At 44.2% G+C, this 18201-nt stretch overlaps 1 protein-coding gene across 1 annotated transcript in view; it reads left to right on the top strand.

The window, feature by feature from the left end:
• Positions 1 to 18201, top strand: part of LOC115124215 (nuclear factor of activated T-cells, cytoplasmic 3-like) — a 97552-nt gene that overhangs the window by 71968 nt on the left and 7383 nt on the right. Inside the window, 4 exon segments of the mRNA XM_065013201.1 lie at positions 2401 to 3193; positions 3195 to 3344; positions 3346 to 3455; positions 3458 to 3577. Of these exon segments, the coding sequence (XP_064869273.1) occupies positions 2401 to 3193; positions 3195 to 3344; positions 3346 to 3455; positions 3458 to 3577 (1173 nt within the window).

Here is an 18201-nt window from a genome sequence, read left to right as displayed (position 1 = left end):
AGATAATATCTAGTAATATCATCAACCATGTGTAGTTAACTAGTGATTATGATTTATTGTTTTTTTATAAGATAAGTTTAATGCTAGCTAGCAACTTACCTTGGCTTACTGCATTCGCGTAACAGGCAGTCTCCTTGTGGAGTGCAATGAGAGAGAGGCAGGTCGTTATTGCGTTAGACTAGTTAACTGTAAGGTTGCAAGATTGGATCCCCCAAACTGACAAGGTGAAAATCTGTCGTTCTGCCCCTGAACGAGGCAGTTAACTCACCGTTCCTAGGCCGTCTTGGAAAAGAATGCGTTCTTAACTGACTTGCCTACTTAAATAAAGGTATCGGCAAATCGGCGCCCCAAAATACAGATTTCCGATTGTTATGAAAACTTGAAATCGGCCCTAATTAATCGGCCATTCCGATTAATCGGTCAACCTCTATTCTACACCAATCATAGTGCTTGAATTGCAAGTCTTTAGAATCACTGGCGGTTGTGTTCCACTGCAGATGATTAGATCTGGCAACACGTGGTGTTTAGCTAACATCTCATCAACTACATTTATATGATGTAGCAGTTGTGTGGTATGTGTGGCAGTTGGAGTGTCCTAAAGACATACTGGAACAGGATTATGTGGAGTCACGTTGAAACCTGCTTGTTTACTCCTCTGTTGAACTCTCAGGGGGATTGACAGAAAGCAGATACAGCCATGGAAAGCAGCAGCACACGCAAACAAACATACACACATTGCCGAGGTTCCTGCTTTTGGGCTTAGCTAACTAACCCGGTTTTGGAGAGCTTGGAACTTTCCCTCCCAGTTTGCATAGCTGTGGTTAAAGAAGGGGCACCTCCACTAACAGTTACATGTGCACCCGACAACTGTTATGTAAAGCACCATGAAACCCTATTGCTGTCTATTTCTGATGTGTATTTGCATTTAAGTTTTAGTATGTAAATCTCTGCTCTCCAGGAACATTTTATTGTACACAGGAATTGTGGGAATTTCAAATGGTGTTGTTTGTCTAAAATTAAATCTCTCCAAGGCTGAATTGTCTTCTTTTTTTTAACGTGGATTCTACAGTTTCCTAATGTATTTCATTAAGGCAAATCCCTGCATAGTTACTTGATATTGTTATTGTTTTCCAACAATAACGTCGAATCAACGTTAGTCAAAACGAAAACTGTGTTGGTGGAATATAATGACAAGTGAGCCATTTCTGATATCTACCACAGCAGTGTGTGTGCTTGTGTTTAGATGTGTATGTGCCCTCCACCCACTCTCTGTTTGCAGCACGTCGCCCACTCTTCTAGTGCTTCCTGTTTTCCACGCTACCCTACCAGGACAGCCAATTAGAGCATAGCACAGGAAGCCTGCTCTGTCAGTGTAGACGCCACTATTGTTACCACGGACACCGCACGCTTAATTGTGGCATCACCGGCCCACCAATCACACTGTGCTACCTAGTGTGCGTGGGTAGTAGGGCCCAGGCTGGCCTGGTTTAGGGATGAACTGTGAGAAAAGAGCATCAGTTAACTTCTGAGATCCCTTAAGGAGGATGTCATGATTAGAATGTGTAGGGTTCTCAGGTGGTCAAGACAAGAAAAACTTTGTCATTAGGGTTGGCCAAGTATGGATAGGTGCTGTCGGCATAGTCCAGAGGAAGACCCCTTCTGTCTCTACAATATCGCCTTTCCCCTTCAAAACCAAAACATGTATAAAAGCACCATTAAACCCAATCTATCACAGTATCTCTGTCCCTTCCCCCTCAGACACAAGTCTTCCTGTCTGTATTCTCTCAGTAACATGCCTGTCAGAGGGAGGGCCCTGGGAGGTAGTAGGGGTACTAGGGGCTGTGAACTGGTTTGTCCTCCTGGTTTCAGCATGGCTGGAAGGCATTTTGCTTCTCCCCATACTGCAGTCAACATGATGGCGCCCAAACCCAACAACATATGCTCCCTCTCTCTGATTCAGAGCTGAGTCAAAATAAAACCCTGCCTGGTCACAAGCACCAGATTGGGAAATAGGTTACTGATTGGTACACAACAGAGTTGTCCTATGCGCTGTTGTAAAGGTGCTCCGTTTAAGTAAAGATTTCTAATATAGTTAACACATACATTCTGAATTCATGTTGATGTTCATGTGGATGTTTATTGGGAAGTTAATCCTGAGATTTGGCTATTTGTGGTGTTCCAGAATTTGGTCAAACAAATGAGTACTGCCTTGTGTTTTTCTTTGGAATTCATTATCTTTTATCATAATCATCACGTCACCAAAATATTTATGGCTGCAATGAAAGATTTGAATATATTAATGCTGGTATCATGTGAATGGCAATGTGTTGGTTTCCCATACTAAGTGTCTGTCTCTGTCTCTGTCTCACTCACTCTCACTCTCTCGCTCACTCTCACCAGTCCTGGTGAAGCAGGAGCACAACAGAGAAGAGATGGAAGGGCCCCCTGCTGTGCCCCCCATGCCCGGTATGTCCATGCCCCTGGCCCATGCTGCCAGCCTGGTCCGCAGTACCCACACCCAGCTGCCTTCCCCTGAGCAGGGCCACCCACCGGACGGCCTTCTGTCCAGCTCTCCCCGGGGCCTGGCTGCGGGCCCCGGCTCCAGCCTCCATACTCTGCAGCCTGCCTGCCCCCTCATGGGCTCCCCCTCCTTCCAGCACCTGCCTCACCTCCAGGGCCGAGGCCTCCACACGCCTGCTGACTGCCACATGACGTTCCATCCGGGCCCAGCCCCTCCCAACAGGCCCTCCTACCAACACCATCCTATGCAGCAGAGTCACACCCACCCCAGCCACCTAAGCAACCTAAATCCCAACCTGCCCTACAATGGCCAGCCCAGCCTTTCCATGAACACTGGGGCTCCGCAGAGCTATGAGAGGATGCCTTACCACCACCAGCAGCAGTCTGACCCCGGGGCCTCCCACCCCCACCCCATGGGGCTGGGTATGGTGTACCACTCCTCCCCATCCACCTCCGCCCAGCAGGTCTCCAGCCCCCACAGCCCCATCTCCACGGCCCCCCACAGCCAGCCCATGACCCACTCATCCCACTCTGCCCCTCACCTGCTCTCCATGGGCTACCACTGCCCCCCCAACCCCAGCCAGGTGCCCTCGCCCACCCGCCTCAACCACACCATGGGCCAGCCCTCACCCACCCACCCAAACCATCCTATGCAGCCCTCCCCCAGCTGCAGAGAGCAATGGGGGCTACCACCCCACCAGCCAGAGGTCTGCCTCCTGTCCCACTACCTCCAGTGCCCCTCCAGCCCACATGGTTCCTTCGCCCCATTCCGGGCCATCCTCCCCCCAGCTCCACTCCCTACCCTACCAGTCGCCCACCTCCCCTCCCCACCGGCAGCCCTCTGGGCCCCCCAGCACACAGTCCCCAGGCCAGCAGCCCTGTCATGTCCAGCCTGTCCCCAGGCTCGTGCAGCAGCAACCCCGTGCAGCAGCACCCCTTGCCCCCCAGCAGAGCCCCTTCCCTATGGAGGGGGAGAGTGTGAACATCAAGCAGGAGCCGGAGGAGAGAGAGCCCACCTTCAGAACCATCGGCCTGCAGGACATCACACTGGACGACGGTAAGACACAGCTCTGTCTGTCAGCCTCTCCATCTCTCTGTGTCTGTACTCACCACACTCTCTCTGTGTCTGTACTCACCACACTCTCTCTGTGTCTGTACTCACCACACTCTCTCTGTGTCTGTACTCACCACACTCTCTCTGTGTCTGTACTCACCACACTCTCTGTGTCTGTACTCACCACACTCTCTCTGTGTCTGTACTCACCACACTCTCTCTGTGTCTGTACTCACCACACTCTCTCTGTGTCTGTACTCACCACACTCTCTCTGTGTCTGTACTCACCACACTCTCTCTGTGTCTGTACTCACCACACTCTCTCTGTGTCTGTACTCACCACACTCTCTCTGTGTCTGTACTCACCACACTCTCTCTGTGTCTGTACTCACCACACTCTCTCTGTGTCTGTACTCACTACACTCTCTCTGTGTCTGTACTCACCACACTCTCTCTGTGTCTGTACTCACCACACTCTCTCTGTGTCTGTACTCACCACACTCTCTCTGTGTCTGTACTCACTACACTCTCTCTGTGTCTGTACTCACTACACTCTCTCTGTGTCTGTACTCACCACACTCTCTCTGTGTCTGTACTCACCACACTCTCTCTGTGTCTGTACTCACCACACTCTCTCTGTGTCTGTACTCACCACACTCTCTCTGTGTCTGTAATCACCACACTCTCTCTGTGTCTGTAATCACCACACTCTCTCTGTGTCTGTACTCACCACACTCTCTCTGTGATTAGAGGGAATTTAAAAGCCCTTACATTTTCATTATTTTATTATCCTTTTAGAATTTTTAAAAGTTGCATTACATTACATTGTTGCATAGCATCCAGATAACATGTGTTTTACAAAAATGCTTCTGTTTTATAACACTGTGTAAAAAGATACCTTCCACCAGTTACTGAATTCTCCTGGGTGAAATGATGTCTCGTTGTAGTGATTTGTATTTCATAAATACAGCACTTAAACCGTCTGTTGGGTTTTGTACACAGTAGGGTTGTTATTGAGGGGTCCTGACAGGGGGATTGGACATCATAGCAGCATGTCCAGGGTTTTGTACACAGTAGGGTTGTTATTGAGGGGTCCTGACAGGGGGATTGGACATCATAGCAGCATGTCCAGGGTTTTGTACACAGTAGGGTTGTTATTGAGGGGTCCTGACAGGGGGATTGGACATCATAGCAGCATGTCCAGGGTTTTGTACACAGTAGGGTTGTTATTGAGGGGTCCTGACAGGGGGATTGGACATCATAGCAGCATGTCCAGGGTTTTGTACACAGTAGGGTTGTTATTGAGGGGTCCTGACAGGGGGATTGGACATCATAGCAGCACAATAGACTAATGACTCTCGCACTATTGACCTCGTCACAAATAGCTCATCCCTATCTGACACACGCACGCACACACACACACACGCACGCACACACACACACACACACACACACACACACACACACACACACACACACACACACACACACACACACACACACACACACACACACACACACACCAGTAAGGAGATTAATTCTTTGGGTTTTATACCACAGAGACCACAGCCGCTGTAATTACTGTGTATGGAAGGCCCTTTCTATTCTGAAGAGGACTAATGTACCTCTATTTACGTTGGTATAACAAACTGACTGGAGAATGATGAGACTAACTCATTAACAGTGCCTCTTCACTTCAAGAACACTACAAATCCTAACTCGGCACAAGCCGTTTGAGAAACCACCATTCCCCATTTAGTTTCTAATCTGCCATGCACAGCCACTTCTGCTTCTCTGCACACTGGTCCCGCTCAGTCACTTATTCAAATAAACAGCAGTCAAATGGCCCATAGTTAATAAACAGCCTGGAGTGGCTGCGACAGAAAGTGTGTGTGCATCAGGAAGTGCTGTATTGTGTGCTAGCAAGGGCCAGGCTAATTACACGGCCCATTATCAATAAGTCATGTATGAAAGGCCATCAGACACAAGTTCACCAGCTGCATAATACACTGCATGTGTATGCCTACACACACTCATACACTCAGACTTAGTCGCACCGTTGTGTGTACGCACGCATAATCATAATCACTATATCCTTAATTACTCACTCTCTATTTCTCTCTCACACTCTCCAACACACATTCACACACACATTGTTCAAGTAAAAGTCTGACTGCCTGAAACACCACGAGCCAGAACAGCTTCAATGCACCTTGGCATAGATTCTACAAGTGTCTGGAACTCTATTGGAGGGATGCAACACCATTTTTCCATGAGCCATTTGTTGATGGTGGGGGAAAAACGTTCCAGAATCTCTCATAAGTGTTCAACTGGTTTGAGATCTGGTGACTGACACGGCCATGGCATATTGTGAAACATCAGCAAGTTGTGCAGTTTTGGTCACCGAAGCTCCTGTCAAATGTGCCCCCCTCCTACCCAAACTCACTGAGATCTCTTCTAGCCATGGTAGCCAAAATAATGGGCAACTGGGCCTGCCAAATGGGCCTGCCCAGCATTTTTATATATGACCCTAAGCATGATGATGGGATGTTAATTCCACACCAGTGCGGAAGCACTTGCTTTGTATCCCTCATTTACTCAAGTGTTTCCTTTATTTTGGCAGTTACCTGTACATACCAAGAAGAAAAGTGTGAGTGAAAAGACTGACAGGTTCACCCTGGGATTAGTAAATCCCTGTCTGAGCGAGGCCTAGAAATAGCTTCTGTGCCATGCAGGCTCTGTAGGACGCACAAACAAACAGACACACAAAACACACACGCACACACACTGGCTCTGTAGGACGCACAAACAAACAGACACACACCAGGGTTCATGTGTATTTAACTATTTGTTATTTCATTTTTTGTTGTTGGTGTATTTGACTTTTCAAATAATGTGGCCTAATTAACTACTTCTATTGGAAGTATTTTCGGTAGCACTTTATTTGGATAGTCCATATGTAGATGCTCTACAGACTATCAGTAACATTTCAACTAACTATCTATTAACCCTAGCTCTAACTTTAACCCTAAACTTAATCCTTACCCTAACCTTAGCAAGCAGTTGTTTATCAACAGATAGTTTGTTGATAGTATGACCATCTATAGAGCATCTACAGAGCAAAAATCTGGACTATCCAAATCAAGTCTGACTGTATTTTCAAATACTTATTTCAAATACTATATTAAAATAACTGGGTTAAATGCATGGGAGTGTATTTGAGTGTTTTCAAATACTTTCCAAGTGTATTTCTAAATACATTCCAATATTCAACTACTTTTCTTTTCAAATGTCTTTGAAATGATTGAACTCTGGTCTACTAGACTATCTGTGTGTCTTTCTGTTGATGTCTGTCTATCTGTCTGAGTTCTAGTAGTCTAACTAAGAACAGGGTCAGTTAGTTACATGTCAGTCAGTGCTGATATGTACATTTTGATATGATAGTTATTCCCTGGTAGGATTTCAGTATACAGTAGTATCACCAGGGGTGCAACTTTCACTTGGGGAATTGCATTTTTGTCCCTCCCCAGTTTTATCATTGGAATGTGATACAAAACAAGGCAACTGTGTGCTTTAGGACCATGCGGACGCCTCCGAGCGGTCGGGTAGGCTGTTTGGAGTGTTTATCCTACTATTTAAAAATATATATAATATTAGTTCCCCCCCCACTTCTAAAACCAAAGTTGCGCCCCTGAGTATCACTGTATTATTGCCTGCATAGACTTGTGTCAGCACAAGTCTGTGTGTGTGTACCACCATGTCACAGTGTAAAACTGCTGTGGTGAGCTAACAGATGGCCTTGGTGACTGGTGACGTACACCACGCAGGGGCCATGTAGAGGGTGTGTGTGTGTGTGTGTGTGCGTACGTACGTACGTGTGTGTGTGCGTGCAGTAGGTCTACTGTGGGTGTGGGGGGGTCAGGAGTGGCACAGACTTACTGACAGATGGACAGACGAGTTGAGGATCCCACCCAACTGGCAGTATGCACCCAAAAATGCATCCTCACTTCTCATACTCCTAGATGAATTATCATCTCCAATAAACAGGTTTATAACAAAGAGTATGTATGTATCAGTAATAGGCAGGAGGAGGCAGTTCTTCTGCTAAAACTAACAGCTGAAAGGAAACTGCTGTGTACAGGACCTCTGCTTCTTTATTGGTAGGTACAGTAGTCTATATTTGGTTTAGTGTCCATATTTAGTGTCAATATATTTCCAATCTTCCTGAACAGTGTTAATGTGAGTGCACTATTAACAGGGACAGTGATTGTACAGTAGTGTGTATAGCGTGCTGTAGGTGTGTGCAACCTTGCTCCCCCCTTCCTCTCGTGTGAATGTGAGTGAACCCTCCTGTGAGGGTGATTACGGCCGTCATGGTGACAGACTGAACCACTTGTGGTGCCGACCCGTGTGTTCATCTAATTAATCAGCTGGCCCTGTGTTTGCACAGACTACACACATACACAGTGCAGATGGGTGGGGGGGTAGCGGAGGCTGTGTGTGTGTGACACGGCGTGCCTGCATCTTTTGTTTGCTCTCCTGCTCGGGCCACAGCTGCCTCTCGCCGTGAGCACGGCATTCTGGGTTAATAATAGGCCGGGCCTGCTGCTCCCGCTCTTCTTGTGAGAGACAACGACATAGAGCAGGCACACACACTTATTTCTAGCGCTGTCATAGTGTACACACACACACACACACAGAGACACAGGCACATAGTACACACAGTAAATGCACCCACCAAAAACAGCCATATTCACGTCAGTACTATGAGTATGGCGCCACACATTGTAAACACTGTGCACACAGTAGTTAATCACATACTTTAGGCAGTTTTCTCAGGCACAACTCTATATAGAAATACACGAGCAATGCCCCTCCCAGAGCATGTGCACGGTCCCTGTTGACACAGCATAGCCAACAACACACAGACATAAACACACACACGTCTACATTTAAAACATGGGCTAATCTGGGTCTGTTACTACGGCTCCTGAAACATAGCTTTCACCAGACTCCAATCCCTTCCGTGAGGTAGGCCCTGTCCGTCTCTACTACTACAGACCCAGGGAACCAACCTCTAGTCTACAGGTTGCACTACCACTAGACGGAAGTCACAGAACCCTGGCACCATGCTGCTGGTCAGTTTGGGTCAAGCAGGCCTCGGTTTCCAGAGTCCTGAGTACTCTGGTGCTCTGTGGTTTGGTGGCTTGGTCCAAGTCCCAGCCCAGCCAGTGGCTGCTTCTAACTTCTAACCGAGTATGGCAGATAAATAACACAACTCTCTATTCATGTGAGGAAAAAACAACAGTGGTAGGAAAATGCATCAGGCCTGGACCTGACCAAACTCAGCTAGTTAAACACACACCGCCGGCCCTGGAACAAGTGGAAACCCACTTTGTTTGTCGTCTTTCCATACAATGAAAGACTTAGGAATGTAATGAAGGCAGAGGTATTGGCAGTGTAGCACCAGCACCAGGTTCTGGGCTCTGGGGTTCAGGTCCTGCCAGTGTGTCTTCCTATCTCTCTCTGTGTCTGTGTGTGCGTGCTTTTCAGTGTGTTTCTCCGTCAAGATGTTGGCCAGCGGCAGGCAGACGGAGTGCCCAGGCCGGAGATCCTTGGTAATGTTGGAATTTGACATTGATCTTCAGCCAGGAAAACAGAAAGAGAAACCTTTTATTTGTTTACAGAGTCCCATATCAATGTTTTGAATATAATATTGTCTTGTTTGTATGCAAATGGTCTCTTGTACCAGCTCGTGGGTTGTGTTATCGGTTAGCTTGTCTATTTTAGATGTCATTGTTGATTTGTGTTTCCTAATAGAGAGACACTGTTATAGTTGATATCCCTATTAAACCCTGTAGTGTGCTTTGTGTGACAGCTGCTGTAAGGGGAGTGTATATGTCAAGTGTCTCAGAGAACTGTTGAGTCACACACACACACACACACACCATATCACATCTCCACATGGCAGTCAGGTTACTGCAGTTATCCGCCATTCTAGTTATGTGGATGCAGGAATTCTTCTAACTCACTAAACTAGCCTCCAGTCCGGACAAATCTCTTAAAATGCCATTAAGTGCCATTAGGTGTTTAGTCACTGTGAAATGCAGCAGACACATAGAATGTGTCATTATCTGATCCCTACTGCACATCCTAAGGTCATGGTCTATTGTGGTAGAAGTTTAGATGAATCTTCTGGTTGGCCATTCCGGATCCTATTGGCTACCATTCCAACATATTAGGATGGTCATTCTGGCTCCAATCCTGTTGGCTACCATTCCAACATATTAGGATGGCCATTCTGGCTCCAATCCTGTTGGCTTCCACCTTGTAACTCACTCTTGTGGTCATCTGATGGCTTCCTGTGAGCAGACATTATAGGGGCCGGATCAAAAGACATGTGTTGTGAATCACTTACAAATGTGAAATCCACAGATGATTCACAGAGATGAGTGACTTTGTTAAAACTGCAGCAGTGTTTCTAATGAGGCTATAGTGTTCTGACTGGAGCTCTACTGTTACTGTGATCTGTCTCTCTGGCAGCGTGTCAGACTAGAGTAACAGACTACAGAGCTACAGTTAAACAAGCAAAAAAGAGATGTTAGCCTAGCAACCCTGGAACGTTTTAAGTCGTCTCGTTTCTGTTACGTGACGTTAAAGATCACTGTGTGATTGGAAACAAAGAAAAGCCAAGAAAAGAATTGGGGTCAGAAAGGACACACTATGTAGATTTAACAAGGGCAGTCTGTTTCTCCCCTATGTTTGGGTAAAGTGATTCATGTGAGTTTCCCCTTTGAGATAATAACATGACACACACTGAAAACCTAGTTTTACCACCAATCAGTACACTGATGGACTTTGATCGAGGAGGGACTCTCTGTCTTTGACTGTAATTAGCCTAAGTCACAGTGATTGAAGGGTTCGTTCCCCACTACACCTCTGAGAGGTGACACTGGTCTGATGGGGAGGGAAGTCATGTTCATGGGCTGGTTTAGTCACACATTCAGTAAAGTAGATTAGCCCTAGGACCAGAGAGCTATGCCTTAGAAGTGAAATGACAGTTCACTGTATGAGGAGCAGTTCCCTGGCTTAATAGGGACCCCCCCTCCTAGTCATATAAAGAGGATCTCCCTTCCAGAGGGTTAAAGAGACCCAGGGTTCTCTGTAGTAAGCTGGGCTAAATCATCATGTTTCTGATGCAGTCATAAAACAAGTCAATCTGAGACATTGGTTCAGGTATGAAACTACTGAAGTCAAGCACAATTTGAAAGATTTTTCCCAGATCTACATCAGATTATAGGCCTAATTGATAATATTTTATCTAACTGTCAGTCTTGTTAGAGCCCATTTTGAAACCTTACCAGTAGTCGATTAATAGGATATCTAATGCCCGTGTGGAAGTTTGCATCGTTTTGTGTGTTCTGTGTGTGTTCTGTGTGTGTTCTGTGTGTGTTCTGTGTGTGTTCTGTGTGTGTTGTGTGTGTGTTCTGTGTGTGTTGTGTGTGTTGTGTGTGTGTTGTGTGTGTTCTGTGTTGTGTGTTCTGTGTTGTGTTCTGTGTTGTGTGTGTGTTCTGTGTGTGTTCTGTGTGTGTGTGTGTGTTCTGTGTGTGTTCTGTGGAAAGTTTTCTAAACAGACACAACTGCAGATAGACATTGTGCTTGAGACTTACATTAAACACATACAATAATGGTTCATTTTTAGTTGAACATTTCAGCTCGTGTGCTGTGTTTAGAACGTGGATACATTGTTGTAGACTGATGTTTTATGTAAAGCTGTCTGTCGCAGTTAACCGAGAAATACAGTCTATGTGTGAAGATAGATAGCCGTGTGTGATGGGAGAGGAAGAACCATCCGCCCACACCAACAGGATAGAGACAGTGACTAGCCAGCCAAGCACAAAGGCCTGCCCCTCCCTCTGTCACATCAGCAGTAGTAGCAGCTCACAGATCACACAAACAAATACAAATAAACACCTCTATTTCTATCATGGAACCACCAATAAGTTTTCACTGCTTTTTTTAATGGTAGTCAACTAGCAAGTACAGTTGACGCTACAGTATTCATTGTCGATACTGTAAAATTATGTTTGAAATAGATGTATTACTTTTTCTGAGACAAATTTATTTGGGGGGATTTTTGAGAATGTACCAGTTTAACAGGAGTGCAATGACTTTGAGACGTTGTAATTGTATTCAGATATATAGCTGATGATTCTTAGGGATGGGGGTAACAGTTGATATATAGCTGATGATTCTTAGGGATGGGGGTAACAGTTGATATATAGCTGATGATTCTTAGGGATGGGGGTAACAGTTGATATATAGCTGATGATTCTTAGGGATGGGGGTAACAGTTGATATATAGCTGATGATTCTTAGGGATGGGGGTAACAGTTGATATATAGCTGATGATTCTTAGGGATGGGGGTAACAGTTGATATATAGCTGATGATTCTTAGGGATGGGGGTAACAGTTGATATATAGCTGATGATTCTTAGGGATGGGGGTAACAGTTGATATATAGCTGATGATTCTTAGGGATGGGGGTAACAGTTGATATATATAGCTGATGATTCTTAGGGATGGGGGTAACAGTTGATATATATAGCTGATGATTCTTAGGGATGGGGGTAACAGTTGATATATAGCTGATGATTCTTAGGGATGGGGGTAACAGTTGATATATAGCTGATGATTCTTAGGGATGGGGGTAACAGTTGATATATAGCTGATGATTCTTAGGGATGGGGGTAACAGTTGATATATAGCTGATGATTCTTAGGGATGGGGGTAACAGTTGATATATAGCTGATGATTCTTAGGGATGGGGGTAACAGTTGATATATAGCTGATGATTCTTAGGGATGGGGGTAACAGTTGATATATATAGCTGATGATTCTTAGGGATGGGGGTAACAGTTGATATATAGCTGATGATTCTTAGGGATGGGGGTAACAGTTGATATATAGCTGATGATTCTTAGGGATGGGGGTAACAGTTGATATATAGCTGATGATTCTTAGGGATGGGGGTAACAGTTGATATATAGCTGATGATTCTTAGGGATGGGGGTAACAGTTGATATATAGCTGATGATTCTTAGGGATGGGGGTAACAGTTGATATATAGCTGATGATTCTTAGGGATGGGGGTAACAGTTGATATATAGCTGATGATTCTTAGGGATGGGGGTAACAGTTGATATATAGCTGATGATTCTTAGGGATGGGGGTAACAGTTGATATATAGCTGATGATTCTTAGGGATGGGGGTAACAGTTGATATATAGCTGATGATTCTTAGGGATGGGGTAACAGTTGATATATAGCTGATGATTCTTAGGGATGGGGGTAACAGTTGATATATAGCTGATGATTCTTAGGGATGGGGGTAACAGTTGATATATAGCTGATGATTCTTAGGGATGGGGGTAACAGTTGATATATAGCTGATGATTCTTAGGGATGGGGGTAACAGTTGATATATAGCTGATGATTCTTAGGGATGGGGGTAACAGTTGATATATAGCTGATGATTCTTAGGGATGGGGGTAACAGTTGATATATAGCTGATGATTCTTAGGGATGGGGGTAACAGTTGATATATAGCTGATGATTCTTAGGGATGGGGGTAACAGTTGATATATATAGCTGATGATTCTTAGGGATGGGGGTAACAGTTGATATATAGCTGATGATTCTTAGGGATGGGGGTAACAGTTGATATATAGCTGATGATTCTTAGGGATGGGGGTAACAGTTGATATATAGCTGATGATTCTTAGGGATGGGGGTAACAGTTGATATATAGCTGATGATTCTTAGGGATGGGGGTAACAGTTGATATATAGCTGATGATTCTTAGGGATGGGGGTAACAGTTGATATATAGCTGATGATTCTTAGGGATGGGGGTAACAGTTGATATATAGCTGATGATTCTTAGGGATGGGGGTAACAGTTGATATATAGCTGATGATTCTTAGGGATGGGGGTAACAGTTGATATATAGCTGATGATTCTTAGGGATGGGGGTAACAGTTGATATATAGCTGATGATTCTTAGGGATGGGGGTAACAGTTGATATATAGCTGATGATTCTTAGGGATGGGGGTAACAGTTGATATATAGCTGATGATTCTTAGGGATGGGGTAACAGTTGATATATAGCTGATGATTCTTAGGGATGGGGGTAACAGTTGATATATAGCTGATGATTCTTAGGGATGGGGGTAACAGTTGATATATAGCTGATGATTCTTAGGGATGGGGGTAACAGTTGATATATAGCTGATGATTCTTAGGGATGGGGGTAACAGTTGATATATAGCTGATGATTCTTAGGGATGGGGGTAACAGTTGATATATAGCTGATGATTCTTAGGGATGGGGGTAACAGTTGATATATAGCTGATGATTCTTAGGGATGGGGGTAACAGTTGATATATAGCTGATGATTCTTAGGGATGGGGGTAACAGTTGATATATAGCTGATGATTCTTAGGGATGGGGGTAACAGTTGATATATAGCTGATGATTCTTAGGGATGGGGGTAACAGTTGATATATAGCTGATGATTCTTAGGGATGGGGGTAACAGTTGATATATAGCTGATGATTCTTAGGGATGGGGGTAACAGTTGATATATAGCTGATGATTCTTATGGATGGGGGTAACAGTTGATATATAGCTGATGATTCTTAGGGATGGGGGTAACAGTTGATATATAGCTGATGATTCTTAGGGATGGGGGTAACAGTTGATATATAGCTGATGATTCTTAGGGATGGGGTAACAGTTGATATATAGCTGATGATTCTTAGGGATGGGGGTAACAGTTGATATATAGCTGATGATTCTTAGGGATGGGGGTAACAGTTGATATATAGCTGATGATTCTTAGGGATGGGGGTAACAGTTGATATATAGCTGATGATTCTTAGGGATGGGGTAACAGTTGATATATAGCTGATGATTCTTAGGGATGGGGGTAACAGTTGATATATATAGCTGATGATTCTTAGGGATGGGGGTAACAGTTGATATATATAGCTGATGATTCTTAGGGATGGGGGTAACAGTTGATATATAGCTGATGATTCTTAGGGATGGGGGTAACAGTTGATATATAGCTGATGATTCTTAGGGATGGGGGTAACAGTTGATATATAGCTGATGATTCTTAGGGATGGGGGTAACAGTTGATATATAGCTGATGATTCTTAGGGATGGGGGTAACAGTTGATATATAGCTGATGATTCTTAGGGATGGGGGTAACAGTTGATATATAGCTGATGATTCTTAGGGATGGGGTAACAGTTGATATATAGCTGATGATTCTTAGGGATGGGGTAACAGTTGATATATAGCTGATGATTCTTAGGGATGGGGGTAACAGTTGATATATAGCTGATGATTCTTAGGGATGGGGGTAACAGTTGATATATAGCTGATGATTCTTAGGGATGGGGGTAACAGTTGATATATAGCTGATGATTCTTAGGGATGGGGGTAACAGTTGATATATAGCTGATGATTCTTTGGGATGGGGGTAACAGTTGATATATAGCTGATGATTCTTAGGGATGGGGGTAACAGTTGATATATAGCTGATGATTCTTAGGGATGGGGGTAACAGTTGATATATAGCTGATGATTCTTAGGGATGGGGGTAACAGTTGATATATAGCTGATGATTCTTAGGGATGGGGGTAACAGTTGATATATAGCTGATGATTCTTAGGGATGGGGGTAACAGTTGATATATAGCTGATGATTCTTAGGGATGGGGGTAACAGTTGATATATAGCTGATGATTCTTAGGGATGGGGGTAACAGTTGATATATATAGCTGATGATTCTTAGGGATGGGGGTAACAGTTGATATATAGCTGATGATTCTTAGGGATGGGGGTAACAGTTGATATATAGCTGATGATTCTTAGGGATGGGGGTAACAGTTGATATATAGCTGATGATTCTTAGGGATGGGGGTAACAGTTGATATATAGCTGATGATTCTTAGGGATGGGGGTAACAGTTGATATATAGCTGATGATTCTTAGGGATGGGGGTAACAGTTGATATATAGCTGATGATTCTTAGGGATGGGGGTAACAGTTGATATATAGCTGATGATTCTTAGGGATGGGGGTAACAGTTGATATATAGCTGATGATTCTTAGGGATGGGGGTAACAGTTGATATATAGCTGATGATTCTTAGGGATGGGGGTAACAGTTGATATATAGCTGATGATTCTTAGGGATGGGGGTAACAGTTGATATATAGCTGATGATTCTTAGGGATGGGGGTAACAGTTGATATATAGCTGATGATTCTTAGGGATGGGGGTAACAGTTGATATATATAGCTGATGATTCTTAGGGATGGGGGTAACAGTTGATATATAGCTGATGATTCTTAGGGATGGGGGTAACAGTTGATATATAGCTGATGATTCTTAGGGATGGGGGTAACAGTTGATATATAGCTGATGATTCTTAGGGATGGGGGTAACAGTTGATATATAGCTGATGATTCTTAGGGATGGGGGTAACAGTTGATATATAGCTGATGATTCTTAGGGATGGGGGTAACAGTTGATATATAGCTGATGATTCTTAGGGATGGGGGTAACAGTTGATATATAGCTGATGATTCTTAGGGATGGGGGTAACAGTTGATATATAGCTGATGATTCTTAGGGATGGGGGTAACAGTTGATATATAGCTGATGATTATTAGGGATGGGGGTAACAGTTGATATATAGCTGATGATTCTTAGGGATGGGGGTAACAGTTGATATATAGCTGATGATTCTTAGGGATGGGGGTAACAGTTGATATATATAGCTGATGATTCTTAGGGATGGGGGTAACAGTTGATATATAGCTGATGATTCTTAGGGATGGGGGTAACAGTTGATATATAGCTGATGAATCTTAGGGATGGGGGTAACAACTGGAATACAGAATATCAAGGCTTTTAATTAAATTGATGAAAAAGTATCATTCTTGATTTGTGTTAATGAATAAATTATTATTTAACCCCATACACAGCAAAATGTGGTTAAGAAATATAAAGGGAAGATCTTAAGATGAATTAATTTGAACGGATTCCCTAATATCTCGATAATACTCTGAATTTAATCTACACATGATTTGACTGTTAATTTTCCTCTCACTCCATCTACCAATAATATACCACATATATAAATACCCATATATAATATGACCCATATGAAGCAGATGCTGACTTGTCCATCAGACACAGTGGGCCATTAAATGTATGATTTCACAACAGACAGTTGCACAACAAGTGGCCAGTTGTAGGTAAGAGAATAGGAATCCCCAAGCAGCAGGGCTGGTACTGATACTGTGGTGTATGGACAGGTCTGGCTGAATACCTGCATGTCTATCTGTCTCAATGTGTGTCAGAGGACTCACTCACCATCTCCTCGCTCTAAACCAGATAGTCAAACCCTCTCCTCTCTTTGCCCTCTGTCTCTTTGACCTGCCTTGACTTTTGACACCAATGTGCCACATCAGGAAATGAACGGTGTATGAATGCCGCCACTGCTGCACGAATGCAAAGCTACCAGTCGCTGCTGTGTGGAAAATATCTTCACTTTTTCCACAAATACCAAACCAGGCTACGTATCCTCTCCTTTCACTCTCTCTCTCCTCTTTCTCTCTTTTCTCTCTCTCCTCTCTCTTCTCTCCCTCTTTTCTATTTCTTCTCTTTCTCCCTCTCTCTCTTTCTCACCCTCCTTTTCGTTCCACAGGTACTGTAGTTAACCAGATGCAGCTTCAGTTAGCGTGATATGGGGGTTAGAAGTTGATTTACTTTACGGCTGTGGTTTTTACAGGCTCCCCGCTGGTCCTCCCGCTGAGCCACGCTGGACCCGGTGTGAGCTGAAAACAGCTTTGGCACCCCTGTAACAGTCAGGCCTCTGTTGGAGGCATCTCCAACATGCCCCACCGCCAGAGAGCGAGAGAGAGAATAACTCATTTTTTTAATATCAGGCCTAGCTAGCTCTGCCTGGCAGAGTAATTACCTACAGCACTGTGCTTGAGTGCCTCTCTGGGGTCGACAACATGTGTTGTAACAATGGATTAGTTTTATACAGGCCCATTTACTACGCTCGCAAACCCACAATAATAGGCCAGAGGAAATGTACTCACGCTCCATTAAGAGGTGGAAGAAATGAAGAAACGCAATAGAGAAATGGTGCTCGCTAGGCCATTCAATAAATGGAGGATGATATTTATAGGAGTCGACATGTTGTGGTGGTAAAGACTAAATATCTTGGACGCTGTCAAAGGTCATGTCTGACGGTAATGACACACGGCAGTGAATGGAATAGTTTCCCCTCGCTTTCTGGTTGTTGACGGTGGTTTTGTCATTCCAAAGCTGTGAGTTGAATCTCTGGGTCTTGCCAGTGTATGTATGAGTTTTTCCCCTCTATCTCTCCACTGTGATATGCTGAAGCTGAACTTTTCTGTGTTCAGAGTAGTCAGTAAGTGAGCGGGGTAACATCGCCCTCTGCTGGTAAACATTTGTATTTTCCCACAGTCCGAATGCATTCAGGAACACAATTTAGATTTGATTTCTTGATAATA

This window comes from Oncorhynchus nerka, linkage group LG28 (genome assembly GCF_034236695.1).
Source record: "Oncorhynchus nerka isolate Pitt River linkage group LG28, Oner_Uvic_2.0, whole genome shotgun sequence".
NCBI lineage: Eukaryota > Metazoa > Chordata > Actinopteri > Salmoniformes > Salmonidae > Oncorhynchus > Oncorhynchus nerka.
The sequence above is the reverse complement of the archived record's forward strand: the minus strand, read 5'-3'. Positions and strand labels throughout refer to the sequence as shown.